Here is a 17337-nt window from a genome sequence, read left to right as displayed (position 1 = left end):
GCATCCCTGAATAAATTTGACTCTCCTTCCATAGTAGTCATCTATTACCAATAGCTCCTCATCTAGGGGTGGGGCTTCATAAGCCCCTCCCCATCCATATTAGAATTTAGGCAGCTTGATCTTGTACAGATCATGTACATGCAAACACAGCTGCTGTGACTTCATACTTTCAATGATTTTGTCATGTCTATCAAAAATCCTTAAAATCCTAAAAATATTGTACTGCTGCCTATTATTACTTTCCTGCTCAAATTATTATAGATAACTTTACAGTTCTTAAATCTTTGAGTTTGTTTGAACATGGCATATTGTGCTACAAGGATTTTGAATTCACCAAAGGACTGTTAAGTTCTACCCTGGAGGGTGGGAGCTACAGCTGAATGTATGCCCAGTGCTCCTGGCATATTGACACTGGAGTTCTCTGTCCCACTGCACTCAGAGTTAGGTTGTATGGCTGTGCTGTGATGTAGACGCCTGCTTGTGAACTGGCATCTCATAACTGCAACTAAAGCAATGTCTAGGTTTCAATTTTGTCCTGGCAGTATTCACGTAAATTCACTGTCCATTAGAAGCACTCCATTCTAGCAATCATTGTAGACTCTTTATGTTTTCTGTTATTTCAGCCCTGTGTGGAGGCTACATCCATGGAAAGAGTGGGACTGTCCTTTCTCCAGGATTTCCAGACTTTTATCCAAACTCTCTGAACTGTACGTGGACCATCGAAGTCTCTCATGGCAAGGGTAAGACAAAGGGCAGGCCTGGGTGCAAAGAATAATGCACACTGGAGAGCTCAGGCTAGAGAGAACAGTAAGGAAAAAAACAAGAGGATGAATTCTTTTCCATGGGTTCCAAGCCGTTCCCTTTTATTTTTTGATAAAACTAAAGAGTTAAGCAGAAGTCACTCTTGTTGTCTTTGTTCCCCATCCAGTAACCGGGCTGTAAGTGTGAGAATAGAAACCTGGAAATTAGATATAATGAGAAGAAAACGGAGCTTTAATTAAATAAAATGTGAATATTGATTCAATATAAGAAAAGGAGATTGTTTCAACTTCTTTATATCTGAGATCCATTCCTGTTTCTGTTCTCAATTTGCTTGGCACTGTCCTTATGATAACCCAGGCCTTAGTCAGGCAGTAAATGCAAAGGAGCCAATTGGTATTTTGTTTGGGAAATATAGGTTATAAATACTGGGTTTATCAAAGTAACCTGGGTATGTTCTTATATCTATAACTATTGTCTGTAATTTCTAAAGAGTCTTTTAATTTTAAAAACAAAACAAAAAAACAGTTTTTACCATTGCACAAAACAGATGCAATACAAATGCAGTGATTACATTGCAATATACATAGGCAGCTTTTATGTCTTGAATTTTCCCAACTGCAATAGATGAAATTTTTCCTCTCAGAGATGACTTTGGAATAGACTTAGTTAAACAGACTTTGCCTTTCAACACATATTTGAACTCCACTTGATGTTTAATTGACTTAGATGTTACAGTGACCTTCATGTTACAGTGCCCTTGTAGATGCACTTTACACTTTTCCATGAGCACATATTAAAAAACATGGAGAGGTGGCTAGGCACATAAGAGAACATGCTAATCTTGCAGAGGACCTGAGTTAAAATCCAAGTACCCACATCAGTGAGCTCACAACCTATAACTCCATCTCTAAGGAGGTCAGCAGCCTCTGGCCTCTTGAGGGCACCTGCACTCACATTCACATACCTACACAGGGACCCATGAATACACATGTATAAGTGAAAATAATAAATCTCTAAGAAAGAAAGAAGAATGTGGCCCTGAAGTAAATTAAGAATAAACAGATTATAAGTAGCTAAAGTGTTTTAATTAGAAAATATGTAAATCTTTAAAGGAATCGACTTATAGATCATTTTATCTGCTTGATTAGAAAAAAATCAGAAATAGTGCATTATGAGCCTAGTTTCTATGAAGAGAGTATGAAGCTTACAAAATTATAATTTCAAGAGAATTTGCCCTCAGCAGTGTATGTTTTCATATGATATCTCCAAACTATTATTTATAAAGCTGGGGAAATGGAAATGGAAGGATTTTTCAGTGTTTTGTATCTCTGGGATGAACACTCCCCCTGTTCTTGGGGACCGTTAGTGAATTCAGTCAAGCACCAACATATTTATTGTACTTATGAATCCATACCTGTATCTATAGATTGCTTTAAGTTTTTATCTACATGTATAGCCATACTTGCATCCCTCTCATCACAGATAGCCATCTGCACACACCTGTGATGATATCTAGATGTGTATTCATTCTTGTCCACATGAACATCAGTATCATATCTATGCTGGTGTTAATTAGTTTCTATATCTCCACCTATAGCCATGAGTGTATCAATACCTACATCTAGCTCCTCTTTATCAATATCTGGGTCCATATCTACACCAAACCCATGGCAGCATCTGTCTGTAATTGATCCTACAACTATTTGAACATTTGTTTTTGTTTAACTCTTCCACTTGATTTTTAGAACTGCCTCTGTCTAATTTTTCTCTGAAATTTCAAAGTTAGAGTCACACAGATAATTTTAATTTTTAACAATTTAAGATATTTTGATCTGAACCTTTGATGTCTATAATTATGCCCAGAAGAGATTCTTTTCAGCTGCAGTTAAATCGACTGTCCCGCCCTCATCTCTCAGGAGTGCAGATGAATTTCCACACCTTCCATCTTGAAAGTTCTCACGACTATTTGCTGATCACGGAGGATGGGAGTTTCTCGGAGCCAGTAGCCAGGCTCACTGGGTCAGTCTTGCCTCACACCATTAAGGCTGGTTTGTTTGGAAACTTCACTGCCCAACTCAGGTTCATCTCTGACTTCTCCATCTCCTATGAAGGCTTCAACATCACGTTTGCAGGTATGTTAGTCCTTTGTTGTTTCGGTCTTGGAGTGTGTGTGTGTGTGTGTGTGTGTGTGTGTGTGTGTGTGTGTGTCTGTGTCTGTGTCCGTCCTATATCTCAGTTCCTTCTCTGCCTCTGTCTCTTTCTCCATGTCTCTCTTCCTCTCTCTATGTCCCCCTCTCTCTCCTCAGCAAATTATTGATCCACAGGATGTAGAGACTGAGAGCTATGCTACCATGTCTGTTTGGCAACACGTGTGCCATTGGTCATACATTACACACACATTCTCTTCCTTGAAAATTGATGAATAAAACTCTGTTTCCTGCAAAGGTTTCCTTGTTCACTACTCCTTATCAGTTCTACCAGCTCTAAGCAAACCTCACTCCCTGGGATCAGTGTTCAGGGGCAACTGTCATTGACCCTTGCCCCTCCAGTAGAGAATCACCTACATACAGAGAAGGACAGACTCTTAGTTCCTTTATCAGAATTATACATGGTGACAATATCCTGGCAAAGTCAAGAAACTTTTTTTTTCTTTCTTTTTCTGTGGTATGTAGTGTGTGTAGACTTTCTGCTGCATTTGGCATTATTTACACAGGTGAGATTGCATAATTTGTGTTGCTTTTGACACAGTCTTCTTAGCTATGAGAAAAATACTGATCAAAGCAAAGAGCACTCATCTTCAATCCCACTCTTCTTCCATTATCTACACACCCCCTTGACTAGAAGTCAACCCCAACCACTAATGGGTGTGAACAATTACAACCTTGTCCTGACCAAAACCCCCAATGTCATTCATCATGGTGAGGAAGTAATTCAATTTTATAATAAGGTCTGCAAGAACCTTAATTGTCTGTGATTTCTTCTGTGTAGAATAACTCCTTGAGTCTAAATTCCATAAACATTATTGGGGCACTTAGTGATTGTTGTAATATTTGATGATTCATCTTATATCCTGTAGATAGACGTTTCCTACTGGTTCCCACCAGCAGCTCAGTGCCCTGTTTGTCACATGGAAGGGGCTGTAGCACTCATGGCATGAAGCTTTGTAATCTAAGACGGAATGCCTCTCTAACAGTACTCCTTGAGGGGAGTTTTCTAATTCCTAAGAGCTTCATCTATTTTAATCTGACTTTGTTGGTTGTCTTGCTATGTCTCAGCATAAAAGAGGCTTCAAAGACTGACTCAAATGCATGCTGTATTGAAAGTTTACTGTAGTCATAAGAATATTGATATTGGCCACTTTATCAATCAGAGATTCCAGTCTCTTCACGCTGGTGCCTGAAGCCCTGTTCCGTTGTTTCCTTAGAGGATCTCTCATGATCACCATGAGAATTTCTATCTCCTCTATGTTCTTGCATCCTGATCTATAATGAGTTTAAATGGAATACTCTAGAGAAGGAGATGGCAGTGAGGCCCATGGCTGCCTTCCACAGAAGTTACCCAGGAGTCTATGCAATTTCATTCATCTTTCCCCATCTGTTTCTTAATTCTATGGCTCCCAGCACACAACTGACAGTGGAGTCTTTGGATTTCTGCCTCGGTCCATCTGTGCTGCTCTAACAGAGCATCAGAGACTCTGGGGAAGAATAAACATTCCATTCTCAAATTCTGCTGGCTGGGAGGTCCCAGAACTAGTTCTGACATCTATTGTTGCTTCTGAGCTGTATCATCACATGGCAGAAGAGATGTAAGGCAGATAGCTGCCTTGCATCCTTGTCATACAATACCCAAGTTTTAACCCTTTCAGGAAAGTAGTGCCCAATACTTTTGGCCAGTCATTCAGACCAAAGCTACAAACTTCAGAAATTAAACTTCTAGTGAACTGCAGAACTGTTTTTTGTTAGTTTGTTTGTTTGTTTTTGGTTTTTTTTTCATGACCCACTTTAGCTATCACACAGGTTATTGTACAGCAAAGCATTGGTTCTGGGTTGTTTTTTTGTTTGTCTGTTTGCAGCTCTTGTGGGAAGTCTATTACTAGATAAGTGCAATTTCTTAGGCTCATAGCTCTATGGCTGTAAATGTAAGATTTGTAACCTTTATACCAGAAGAGGTCCTTTGTGCTGTTTCAGCTCATGATGCCAGGCAAAGTGGCAAGGAAGCTTCTGGATGGAGAAGTGGAGCTGAGCACGTTCTTGGTGTGAGGAGCTCCCTGCAGCTGTAGCACCCCTAAACCATCTCACCTCTCAAAGCTTCACCCACACAGGACTGTCACAATGGCAATTAAATTCCAACATGACCTTTAAAAGACGTGTTCCAATCAGTGCACCTACAAAAGTGTATATTTCAACACCCTTCTTCTACTATACTCTGCCACACATGTCTCTAGGGGATGGTGTCTCTTTCCGTTGTTGAATTGTTAGGGCTGGATGCAGAGAAGAGCTCACTTACCCTTTCATTGCACTTTAATCACTCAACAAATACTTCCAGAGCAGCTGCATGGTAACCCTCCTGGGATGTGGCCCTGCATCAGGAGGTAAGCTGCCTTTGTGGAACCTGGTTCCTATGCTCTACATAATGCAGGCCCTGGTGCACACATGTCCCTGCTAACATGGAAAGCTGAGATAGTAAACAAAGAAAAATAAGAAAGGTGATATCCCAAACTAAAACCTTTTAGTTTGAAGGAAGTTAAACTTTGAGAACAATAAATTCCTTTTCTGTTGTAAAAATTATAAAGAATGGGCCTGGAAAAATGGCTCTTTAGTTATGAGCACTTTTCACTCTTGTAGAGGACCTGAGTTCAGTTCTCAACCCCCACAATGGCAGCTCACAAATATCCATAATTCCGACGTCAGGGTATCAAATCACCTCTTCTCACTTCCATGGGCCCCAAATATGTATATAATATTGTAGCTAGAGTTTTCCTGCCTGGCCCACAGTCAGAACAAATCTCTCTCACCCGCCAGTCCCACAGCCGCTCAAACCCAACCAAGTAAACACAGAGACTTATATTGCTTACAAACTGTATGGTCGTGGCAGGCTTCTTACTAACTGTTCTTACAGCTTAAATTAATCCATTTCCATTAATCTATACCTTGCCACGTAGCTCGTGGTTTACCGGCATCTTCACATGCTGTTTCTCATCATGGAGGCTGGCAGTGTCTCTCTGACTCAGCCTTCCACTTCCCAGCTTTATTCTCCTCCTTGCCCCACCTATACTTCCTGCCTGGCCACTGGCCAATCAGTGATTTATTTATTGACCAATCAGCAACACGCTTGACATACAGACCATCCCACAGAATTATATGCAGACATACATGTAGACAAAACACTCATACAAATAAATTTAAATAAATATGTTTTTATAATAGAAAAAATATGGGAACTGCACAGTGTAAGTGTACACCATGATAAAGTAAATAAATTGCAGCTAATATAAGAAGCCACTCCTATGTAGATGGATGATAGAAACTAATTGCCCCCCACATTTCCCATGGGATAAGATCAGACCCTTTCTATTCTAACAGGCACACAGTAAGGGCATCATCTAAACTACCAAATAAGGGGACAGAGAGATGGAATAGTGGTTAAAAACACTTGCCGCTCTTACAGAGAATCTGAGTTAGGGTCCAAGCATTTGTGTGGAATAGTTCACAATCGCTTGTAACTCTAGAAGGCATGAATGCCCTCCTTTAACCTCTATGGCTACTCTTACATATGTACCCACACATACACACAAACATAAATAAAAAATGAAATAAATATTTTAAAAATTAAGGAATAAATTGCAAAATAAAATATACGCAAAGCAAAGAACCTTAATGCTATGGGGTGCCTTTGTACAAAAAGTGGTAGGTATAACATAGGTGTCATTAGCATATTTACAAGGAGTTTCTAATTGTTTTAAAAGGACAGAAAAACATTATTTTCAAAAAGTATGTGGCACATGTTTCAGATAGAAGGAAAACAATTTCAGAAGGGAATGTGTCATGACATCTGCATTTTAGTGTTTCCTGAAGAATCTGTGTATTGTCTGGGACAAGTTTGCCATGAGTGGTTGTTGAGTCCAATAGATAAAATTGTCTATCTTTTCCTTCCCTGGAGCATGGTAAACTAAGGTCAGACTAATAAGTGCATTCCCAGAATGGTGAGATGAGTTTGAATATTTCATTGCTCTAAAGCCGATTTTTGTCCCAAATGTAGAACAGAGCAGGCAGAGGTTAAGTAGTGGCTTGATGAAATGAAGGAGGAGCTTACATTGAGTGTTCTACAGTGAGATTTTAGTAAAAGTCTAATAATCCGTTAATACAATGACGAAGGGGTTGAGCTTGAAAAGAAGAACAATAAGCAATCCACCAGGGGATTGAAACTGTATGTTCCTTGACAATATTGATTGTAAAATTTAAAGATAGGAGAATCAGAAATTGGAAATCAGAAAGTGGAAGCACTGGTTCCACAGAACCACAGTCGAGGTTCCCACTTTATCACATAAGTGATCAAGGTTCCTCCCTTGGAAGAAATGGCCGTCTTCCTGCAGTAAAGGTCATTCCTCAGTAAATCTTTCACTGTCTCTCTTCTGGTTAGTACTTATTGTTAACTTGACAAAACACAGAGTCATCTAGGAAAAGGAAATTTCCAGTTGAGGAATTGCTTGAATCAATAGTGGCCTGAGGTCCTGTCCTGTTTTCTAATTGATGTAGGAGGGCCTATCTCTCTAAGGGATCATCCTTAGGCAAATGGTCCTGGCTGTATAAGAAAGCAGGCTGAGCCAGCCAAAGAGCAGGCCAGTAAACAGTATTCCTCCATGGTTTCTGCTTCATTCTCTGCTTGAGTTCCTGCCTTGGCTTCCCTCAGCGATGCACTGTGACCTGGAAGTGTAAGCCAAACAAAACCTCTTCCTCCCTTAAGCTGCTCATCATAGCAACAGAAAGAAAACTAGAACAGCTCCTTACACCATTGCTCATCTCCAGACTCTCGGCACATTTGCTTGGCCTGTGGCCTGGCACTAACATGACTGTACTGGACATGGGGGATTTCAAATGATGCAAACAACAAGAAACTAAAGCATGGGCATCTAATCTACCTCATTGTGCTTCTGATGCACCAGTTCCTTACCTCTCCACAGATAAACAGGGGGACCAGTGACAAACAGTGTCCAACCTGCACACACAGTGTGGTCCCAACGAGCTGCGGAAAACATGAGGCTGGCACAAAAGATCCTCAGTGGTGCCAACCTTCTGAAGACATACTCCGCACATGCAGCTGTGTGCCAGGCAATGTTGCTTTCCTTCAGACTTGTTTAGTGCTTGCTTCTGGTGGGGCTCATAGAAATCTCTAGTTAACAAAATATTTTCCATTGTATGTTACTAAAACATGGTTCATACGTTGAGAATAGCTTTGCTGCAGACATGCCCGTTTTACAGGTGGCTTGGCTCTGACGAGCTGACTGCTAGCACTTCACTTAGCTCTACACTGTCTTCTGCCCCATGCCTTCTTCATGAAAACTATGTCAAAGGAAAATGCAAAGCTTTCTGGTTTTAGCAGCTGTGAATATTAGAAAATTGATTTCATCCTCTCAAAGAAAGAGACAGAATGGTTCATCCTATTTACCTTATTACATGTATATGTTTATATTGTAAACTGCTGAGATCTATGCTAAAATCTATGGGACAAAGGATAGGAATTCATATGACAAAAGATGAAGGGGGAAGGAGAGAGAGCAAAAGAGAGAGAGAGTAGAGACAAAGGGAGGTTTCATTCAGTGTTCTCCCTTTCCTAGTCTATGCTAAATACTTTTTCTTGCTCCCCAGGTACCACATCCTCACCTTTGTGGCAGGATATTTGATCACACTGTATGAAAATGTCGCTGTTTTATTCTGATTGGTTTAATAAAGAGCTGAGTGGTCAATAGCTAGGTAGGAGAGGTTAGGTGGGACTTCTGGGCAGAGATAGGAACTCTGAGTTAGAACGTGTCACAGGGGATTTTACCAGCAAGATGTGGGTCAAGTCAGATGTACAGAATGGAGAAGAAGTAAAGAGCCAGGTGGTAAAACCTAGATTAATAGAAACTGATTAATTTAAGTTATAAGAGTTAGTTGGGAACAAGCCTAAGCTACGGCCAAGCTTTCATAATTGATAATAAGTCTCTGTATCATTATTTGGGGGAAGGGGCTGGCGCTCCAAAGAAAGTCCAATGAGAAAGCTTGCTATGCACCCTGTCTTTTTTGTTTCCAGAATATGACCTGGAGCCCTGTGATGACCCTGGAGTCCCTGCCTTCAGCCGCAGAATCGGGTTCCAGTTTGGTGTGGGTGACACGCTGGCTTTCACCTGCTTCCAGGGATACCGCTTAGAAGGTGCAACCAAGCTTACGTGCCTGGGTGGGGGACGCCGAGTGTGGAGTGCACCTCTGCCAAGGTGTGTGGGTAGGTGGCCACACGCTTTCATTTCATTCATCCATGGGCAGTGGGTCAGGAAACAGAGAGGAGGCTGGCCAGGAAGGGCAGAGGCTGGAACTGGGATAGCCTGAGCTGTGGGGAGCTACCTCAATTTCAGAGCCTGATTTGTCTCATCTATAAACTATGTCTCTGTCAATTAGAGGGTTCTGTGAGTGGTAAAGGGAGACCAGAGTATGTGCCAAGGGTCTATATGAAGTGGGAAAGTAAGTGTAAAAATAATACTTAGCAAATGGGGAAAGGGAAAATGCTAACTCTACTGTTGCTGAGACCCATACTCCCTGGAATGACAAAAGGCAGCCCGGAATAGTGCCTTTGTTTCCCTTGGAGCCCTTGATTGTGTGTTTATGGTACGTTCCAGCAAAAAAGCATCACCAGTGTTTGGCGTCAAAGGTTGATTTAACAGTGTCATCTGTGAGAAGGCAGGAAGTTTCTCTGCTAGGCAGTGGAGTATAGGTTTTCATTTGGGTTATTTGTAAGGAGGTTCTCAGGGCACACTGACCTGAGTGCAGTAGTTCAGAGCAGTGGTACTGTACTTCTCTTGGGCATTGACTGGAAATGTAGAGCTACCATTGCCACCCTGGCTTTAGTGCAAGACTTCTGTGAAGCCCGACCACCTGGTCATTCATTATTGCTGAGACCCAGTGTGGCACCTGTCGCTCAGCCACAACACTCAGCAGCAGTCTGCTCATGACCAGTTCTTTAAACAGCCAGACACCCTAAAAAAGAGAAAACAATGTAAGAGATAAACCATGCTTTCCCCAAGACTTCCGGGTTCACAGAGGTGGATCAAAGAGTCATTCCAAGACCCCAGGTCACAAAACAGAAGCAGGTATGGGATCCCTGAGAGAAACTGAATAAGGAGAAAATGCCAGAAAGTTAGCAGAATATGGCCACATTTCTCCATAGCTCTAACTCTCATCTATTCTAGGCAAGACTTAGGGATGCTTTGGAATCCAACAGTCAGTGCTGGCCTTTGGCTTCTCATGAGCCACAGAGTCAAGCCTCAACTGTAGACAAAACTGTCAACATCAAATGTGTTTACCTCCTCTTTCCCATCTTCCCCCACTCCCATCCCATGTTGAAAACCTCTCTCAAGTTTCAAAGACTATCTGGACATTGTTCTGTTGATGTTCTAAGGATTTCCCAGAGCTCTCTGGGATGCATTCTCCTTATTTAAATATTTTAACAGTTGCAGTTTGAGTTTGGGGGAAAAATTCACCTGAATAAAATCAAACAACTAGTCTAGAGATTGTGACAGTCAGTTGTCATGCTGTTTTTCTTCCATTCATCATTATAATTCTGTTTTTCTTGGTAGTCAGGATTGTACACTGTTGTCTTAAATGTGAAATAATTTATTGAGCTTTGCCTGGAGGGTACCATGAGCTTTGCCTGTATTTAGTTTGTGTTGTATCTATGCAATAAGTATTGTATTGCTGGCTCTATCTTAGAGGTAGAACAACTGAGGCATAATCTCATCAGGAAATGCCGTAGTTTGTAGATTGCCAAGCAACAGATGCCATTGGCTCTTACACACCACAACCCTGGAAAGGGCCTGAAAAGGCCTTGTATTGGCCTCTCCTCTCCTCAGCCTTTTGCACATTGCCTGCTACTTCCTTCATTTCTTTCTAGCACAACAGGTTGCAAGACACCTCTGATAAAGGGTCACAAACTACACTGAACCCAACAGGCATCAGGCACACCTGGCACCACCTCTGTGTCCAAAGTTGTCCACACTCACTGGCTTCTGGTTCCTATGAATTTGTCAGCCATGCAGCTCAGGATTCAGCTCTGCCTCTGGAGGCTCTGCTATCTCTGCACTGAAGATCCTGGGTCCCCCCTGACCCTTGAAACCTTGGTTCTAATCTGGGAATTGACATAATCCCCTCTCTATAGAAACCTGCTAAGTCACTTCCCATTTTACTCAAAAGGAACCACCCTCACAGGGATGGCCATGCTAGACTTGCCCAGCCTTGCACTGCTCTCATTCAATATGCCTTTACCTGAACCAAAAAAGATATTGGTTACACTGAGCTCAATGCGTAAGTGTTCTACGCTCACCCTTACCTGTCTCCTGCATTCCAATGGAGGAGGCTTGCCCTACACTCTCAAGTTGGTTTCTCATGGTTTTTTTTTTTTTTGAGCACATACTGGCCACCTATGAAGGTCCTTACACACACACACACACACACACACACACACACACACACACACACACACACACTTCACTTTCAGATCCTCTTTAGCTGATGGCATGGGTTAGAAATCTGCTTGGATTAGTTATCACCCCTTGGACCTATAGTTTCTTCTCTGGAACCCTAAGAGCTAACTCTCCATCAGATGGATATAACAGTCCTCCTTAAACCCTTCCTGGTCCTAGAACCTTTGGCCCATGAACACACCCTCACCCTTTCATTAAAGTTATAAAAATACAATTTATTTGTCTCTGGCCAAAAGTTACAATCCACCTCAGTGATCACAGGTTGAGTATCTCTAGGAAATATGTACTATATGGGATATGGTGAAGGCATATTTGAAATGAACTTGAGATGTATATTCTAATGAGAAAACACATGCAACAGCACTTTCTGAACAAAGGGTCTTTTATAAGGATACAGAGACTCAGACAAAATTCTCTAGTGTCCAACGGTTGCAAATACTTTAGAGAGACATAATAAAGTGAAGTATTCTACCTGGATTTTCACTGACTGTGCATTTCTTCTAGCACTAAATTTAGTGTTCAATCACTTGACATTCTGTTTAGATATCATCATCTTAACCCCATGACTCTTTAGTTCCTTTCTATTTCTTTAATTGATTGTTTACAAATTTTAAAAGGCTTATTTTGATTATTTTTATTTATTTGTGTCTATATGTATGTAAGCATATGTGTGCAGATGTCTTGGGAGGCCAGAAGAGGGTGACAGCTCTCTAGAGCTGGAATTGACCACAATTTTGAGCCATTCAGTGTGGGTTCTGGGAACTGCTGGTCCCCTCCAAGAGTGGCAACTATTCTTAACTACCGAGCATCTTTCCAGCCACTTCAGTCATAATTTTATAATAAAATTAATAGCTAATTTTTTATTTCTATTCTTAATGCTTTATCCAATGATAGCATTAATTAGAAAAAAACGGGTTTAATATAATGAACTGATTAAACAGTTCCGTCTTATGCAATTGCTAGATATCTTGAGTCAATATAGGACTTGTTGCATTGGGGAGGACTTTTCTCTGTTCTAGGCACAGGTAAGCAGCTTATTTGAATATCAAGTTAAGCTTGCTTTGAGTAATAGGGAAGTAGATCTTGTTGTTTCTATTTTATGGCTCTTTTTTTCTTCTTCTGGTTCTCCATACCTCTGCTCCAAAGCATGTGTCTATGTAAATGAAAGTGAGTTATTAGTTTTGTCCATTTCACAACAGTCTCAGTGGCCCCACCATAATTTGCACCAAATCATAATAGCTGCAGGCACATATATCTTCTCCCAATGATTACATCTCCAAACCTCTGTGACCTGTATAAACTTTTGTGGCCTCAGTATTATGCAGATGGGCAAGTCTCTGAAGTAGCTTAAGCCTGCCCCCACTTTAAGCATCACACTGGCATATTGAAAGGTTAAATTTCATATAATCAAACACTAAAGAAATCAGCATCTCCAACAAAATAACCTTTCTATTATTGAATATTTGTTAATCCATATAGATTATACATGGCTAGTGTTTGTGTGTCAGACTTCCAGCCTGCACCTGTGCAGTGTGGGTCTGTGGGTTCTGTCACTTGACCTTGTAGGAGTCATATACTGCAGCAGATCTCAGAGTAGGAAGACCCTTGACTTCACAGGTTGACCCCATTGTACAGAAGAAGGAAGGCCAGAGTCGATCGATCCCCTCACATCACAGCTAATTTTATTTTAAGTAATTGAATTCAAAAACTCTCAAAAAGAGTTCAATTTTTTCATTACTGTTTTATTAGTTTCTCTTTGAAGAAGAAAGTGATTTGTATCAAGGGACATAATATCCTAGCACTTTAGAGAAATATTAAATAATCTATTGAAAGAATTTTAAAAGACCTAAAAAGGAAAACATTTATTTGCTATGATGATGAGGGGTCACGTGGATCCCTTAAACAAAGTTCAAAGAATTTTCAGCACTTGGGTCAGTTAACTTGGCAATTTTCTGGGCACCTGCTTTTGTTGTTGTTGTTTTGTTTTTTATCTTTCATGAACTTTTTTTTACTATTACAGAAAAAGAAAAATAATTAATTTTCATTTATGTTTACAGAAATGTAGTTGAAAGCAGCAATATAACAAGAAACAAGTTTTTCAAATTTAACTGTTAGCAAAAGATTTATTCATTTTAATAAGCTTAATTTTCCAGTGTACTGTTTGGATATTGGGCGTACATACCCAATGTGAACGACAGAGATGCTTTATCCTTTCCATGTTTCTGGTGCATCCTGGGTAGACCCCGCAGGTCAGAGGAGTAGGTTCTGGCTAAGTCTATTCAATCACTGCAAGCTGTGAGGCTGCAACCCACAAATACCCATAAGGGTGGGGGCAGGCAGAGAGGGAGGGAGAGCGGGAACAGTCCTCTACAGAGAGAAAATTGGAGTTGCTGCTTCTTAAATGTGCCTTGTTTTCTGTAGTGCTTCCCCCTCCCCTTGCCCCGGGGTTGAAGCACCAGGGCTCAGGGGACCTCTCAGGCTCTTTGGCATATTTCCATTTTTATTTGTCCTGTCTATCTTTGGAGACTGAATAGGCTTAATTTTCTTTTTTTTCTCTCTCTCTCTCTTTTTTTTCCCCTTTGGTTTTTTGAGACAGGATTTCTCTGTGTAGCTTTGGAGCCTGTCCTGGATCTCAATCTGTACACCAGGCAGGCTTTGAACTCACAGAGATCCTCCTGGCTCTTCCTCTGGAGTGCTGGAATTAAAGGCATGTGCCACCACCACCCAGCAGGCTTAATTTTCAAACAGGCTGCCTAAAGGACCTTAGCATGATGAATTGCACCTACCTAAGATTGTTACTGTTCAGCCTATAAAAATTCTCTAACTGGCAAGTTCATCATGGAGAACAGGAAAAACAGAACAAGCAAACAAAAGTCTCTTAAACACCTGATTATGTGAAGGGTGTGGAGGCCAGGAAAATCCTGTTCCATCATGACTAAAACAAGGAAAACAAACTACTTCTAATCGAGCTCCAGGAAGTTGATGTCACAGAGGCCTGGGCTCCCCAGACACACTGCTCATGCAGAGATGATGATGATGATGATGATGATGATGATGATGATGATAATGGTGATGATGATTTGATGATGATGGCAGTGGCAGTGACTCTGGTAGTGGTGGTGGTAGTGTGCTACCTCTTTTGATTAATGATTATTTTCCCCTCAACATTTGTGAGCTGAGTGAGTTCTTGACTGAAATTCTTCACTACCATAGATGAGAACACACACTCATTTGGTTTCCTCAGGCTTCCTTGAGAGTTGGGTGTCATTTACTGTCAGCTTTACCTTGATTAAAGGTATTTTATTTCATGCAAATTTGGTGCTGGAAGTCAGTGGCCCTTTTCTTCCATTAAGAAAAGGGAGAGAAGCCGGGCGGTGGTGGCGCACGCCTTTAATCCCAGCACTCGGGAGGCAGAGCCAGGCGGATCTCTGTGAGTTCGAGGCCAGCCTGGACTACCAAGTGAGTTCCAGGAAAGGCGCAAAGCTACACAGAGAAACCCTGTCTCGAAAAACCAAAAAAAAAAAAAAAAAAAAAAAAAAAGAAAAGGGAGAGAAATCTATCCCTGTTACCTAATGCTCTTCCATCCCCAGATGAAATGTGAGCTCTATGCCGTGTGACCAGATATCTTGGTGACTTTGTCTGCCTTTAGATTCCCCCCTTTGGTGCCACACAGCCTACACAGAGGAAAATTACATCAATATAGGAGTGAAACAGACAAATTGGCCAGGGCAAATGATGAGTCAGAAAGGAGGGATGGTGACGTAGGCATGGTACTTGGAGCATCCTGATTTTATTCTCAAACATCTTTCTGGCAGAGTGCAGGGTCTGCATAGTAAATATCATGTGGTTATTGTAAATAAGGAAAAACCTGGAAAGGAGATGAATGGGATGTGTTTCCTGTTGAGTTGTAAAACACTAATCTACTTTTGAGACAATTCTTGGAAAGCAGGTGTACATTGATAGAGGTGGGGTAGTCATTCTGTTGGAGTTTTTAATCTACCTTGACCAATAATTCCACTTTTGAATCCTCTTTTTTAATGTCCCGTTTATTTTAGCTGAATGTGGAGCAAGTGTCAAAGGAAATGAAGGAACATTACTGTCTCCAAATTTCCCATCCAATTATGATAATAACCATGAGTGTATCTATAAAATAGAAACGGAAGCTGGCAAGGGGATTCATCTCAGGGCCCGGACCTTTCAGCTATTTGAAGGAGACACTCTAAAGGTAAAATACTTTGTAGACTGTAACTGAGACTTTTCAACCCAGGGAGTCCGTCACCAGGCTACCTGGCAACTGTTATCTACTAGCTATATTTGATCTATTTATTTGTCTGTGTGTCTATCTACTTGTGTCTATCTCTATGTCTATTATCTATCTACCATCTGGCTCTCTACTATATGTCCATATCTTCTATCTATATGCCTGTGTGTTTATCTGTTTTCTATTTATCTGTGTTCTATTATCTACCACCTGTCTACCTATGAATGATATATCATCTATCTATCATATATGTATATGTTTATCATCTCTTTCTTGTATTGATTGATCAATCCATTTATCTATGTGACAATTTACATAGACATATTAATATACCTTTATTTACATTATTTAATCCTATTTATCTGAGAGATTATAACGTAGTAGACTGTGTAGATTTGGAAATCATCTCTGTAACAGTAGACCAGCTCTACTAAGCCATGTATCATGGGAAGATGACTTAATTTGAGACTTGGTTTCCTCCTGTGAGCATGCAATGAAAATGATTTTTCTGGCTGTTTCAGTGTTATTGTGATGCATAATAATAGTTGTTAAAACTGACAGAGCCCCCACCTACTCTTTTCCCAAGTTATTTTTAGTTGTCAAACATGGTTATTACACTTAGATTGGGAAGGACTCACAGAGGGATGAAAGGAGTCTAGCCCTTATACATAAACAAGGCACTGGATGAGCTGGAGTCTCAGCATGGAGCAGTAGGATTCCGGGTCCTATCTGGTCAGATCCCAGCTCTAGCAGAAACATCCTTAATGCTAATGTTTCTGCAGTAGCCCACTTACCTTCTGTAACTATTTCAAGAAATTGAAGACTTTCCAGGACCTAGGGAAGGGAGGCAGACATTGGGAGACCCAACCCCAAGACAGTGAAAAAGAAGGCTTTGAGATAAAAAGGCATAAACCATGGAGCTTACTCCCTGCCCCTTCCACAGAGAAGGAAGCAATTCTCCAGGTCACCGGGCTGATTTATGTCAATGGAACACTGTGCTCATATTCTCCAGTTCTTTCTAAAGTTCCAGATTTTGTAAGTCAGAATCAGCTACAGGAACACAGCAAGGGCACCTCTCAGATACAGTGGCTTCAACTCACATTAAGCTATGAAAGGATTGAAAGAGTCACTTCAGAGGAAAGAGTGGCCACCCCCCACCCCCCCCCCACCCCCGCTGGCATTCCTTCACCTGGGGCTGAATGTGCCCCTCTGTGCTTCCACTCAACCTCACAAGGAGTGTCAGAGACTCCTCTCTATTAACTGGCCTTCCTTCCTCCCATGCCCAAGATGGGCTATTTTTCAATGCCATAATTTCACAGTGTCACTTTTTTTCATTTCAATAGACTTTCATGGTCCCATGCTGACAGCATGAAGGGCTATAATTAAGCCAGGAAACAAGCAGTCTCACTAAAGCAAAAGTGAGGCTGCAAGTAGGAAGTTTCTAGATTCTTTGATAAACTCAAATTTGGAAGTCAGTATGCCTTTTAGATAAAGTTTTAGCAGAAATTTAAATGTGTTCTGTGTGTAGTGGGGGTGGTGGTGATTAGAAACACAGAATGAAATGTATGCTGGGAATTATTGGGGC

At 41.0% G+C, this 17337-nt stretch overlaps 1 protein-coding gene across 2 annotated transcripts in view; it reads left to right on the top strand.

Moving 5' to 3' along the window:
- Nucleotides 1–17337, top strand: part of Csmd1 (CUB and Sushi multiple domains 1) — a 1596844-nt gene that overhangs the window by 1297412 nt on the left and 282095 nt on the right. For both annotated transcript variants that reach the window (XM_052751771.1, XM_052751770.1), the window contains exons 19-22: nucleotides 624–740; nucleotides 2679–2894; nucleotides 9052–9240; nucleotides 15547–15716. In XM_052751771.1, coding sequence (XP_052607731.1) covers nucleotides 624–740; nucleotides 2679–2894; nucleotides 9052–9240; nucleotides 15547–15716 — 692 coding nt within the window. The remainder of the gene's footprint in view (nucleotides 1–623; nucleotides 741–2678; nucleotides 2895–9051; nucleotides 9241–15546; nucleotides 15717–17337) is intronic.

The sequence above is a fragment of the Peromyscus californicus genome, unplaced genomic scaffold (assembly GCF_007827085.1).
Source record: "Peromyscus californicus insignis strain IS unplaced genomic scaffold, ASM782708v3 Scaffold_23__1_contigs__length_62951481, whole genome shotgun sequence".
In the NCBI taxonomy this organism is placed as follows: domain Eukaryota; kingdom Metazoa; phylum Chordata; class Mammalia; order Rodentia; family Cricetidae; genus Peromyscus; species Peromyscus californicus.
The sequence above is the reverse complement of the archived record's forward strand: the minus strand, read 5'-3'. Positions and strand labels throughout refer to the sequence as shown.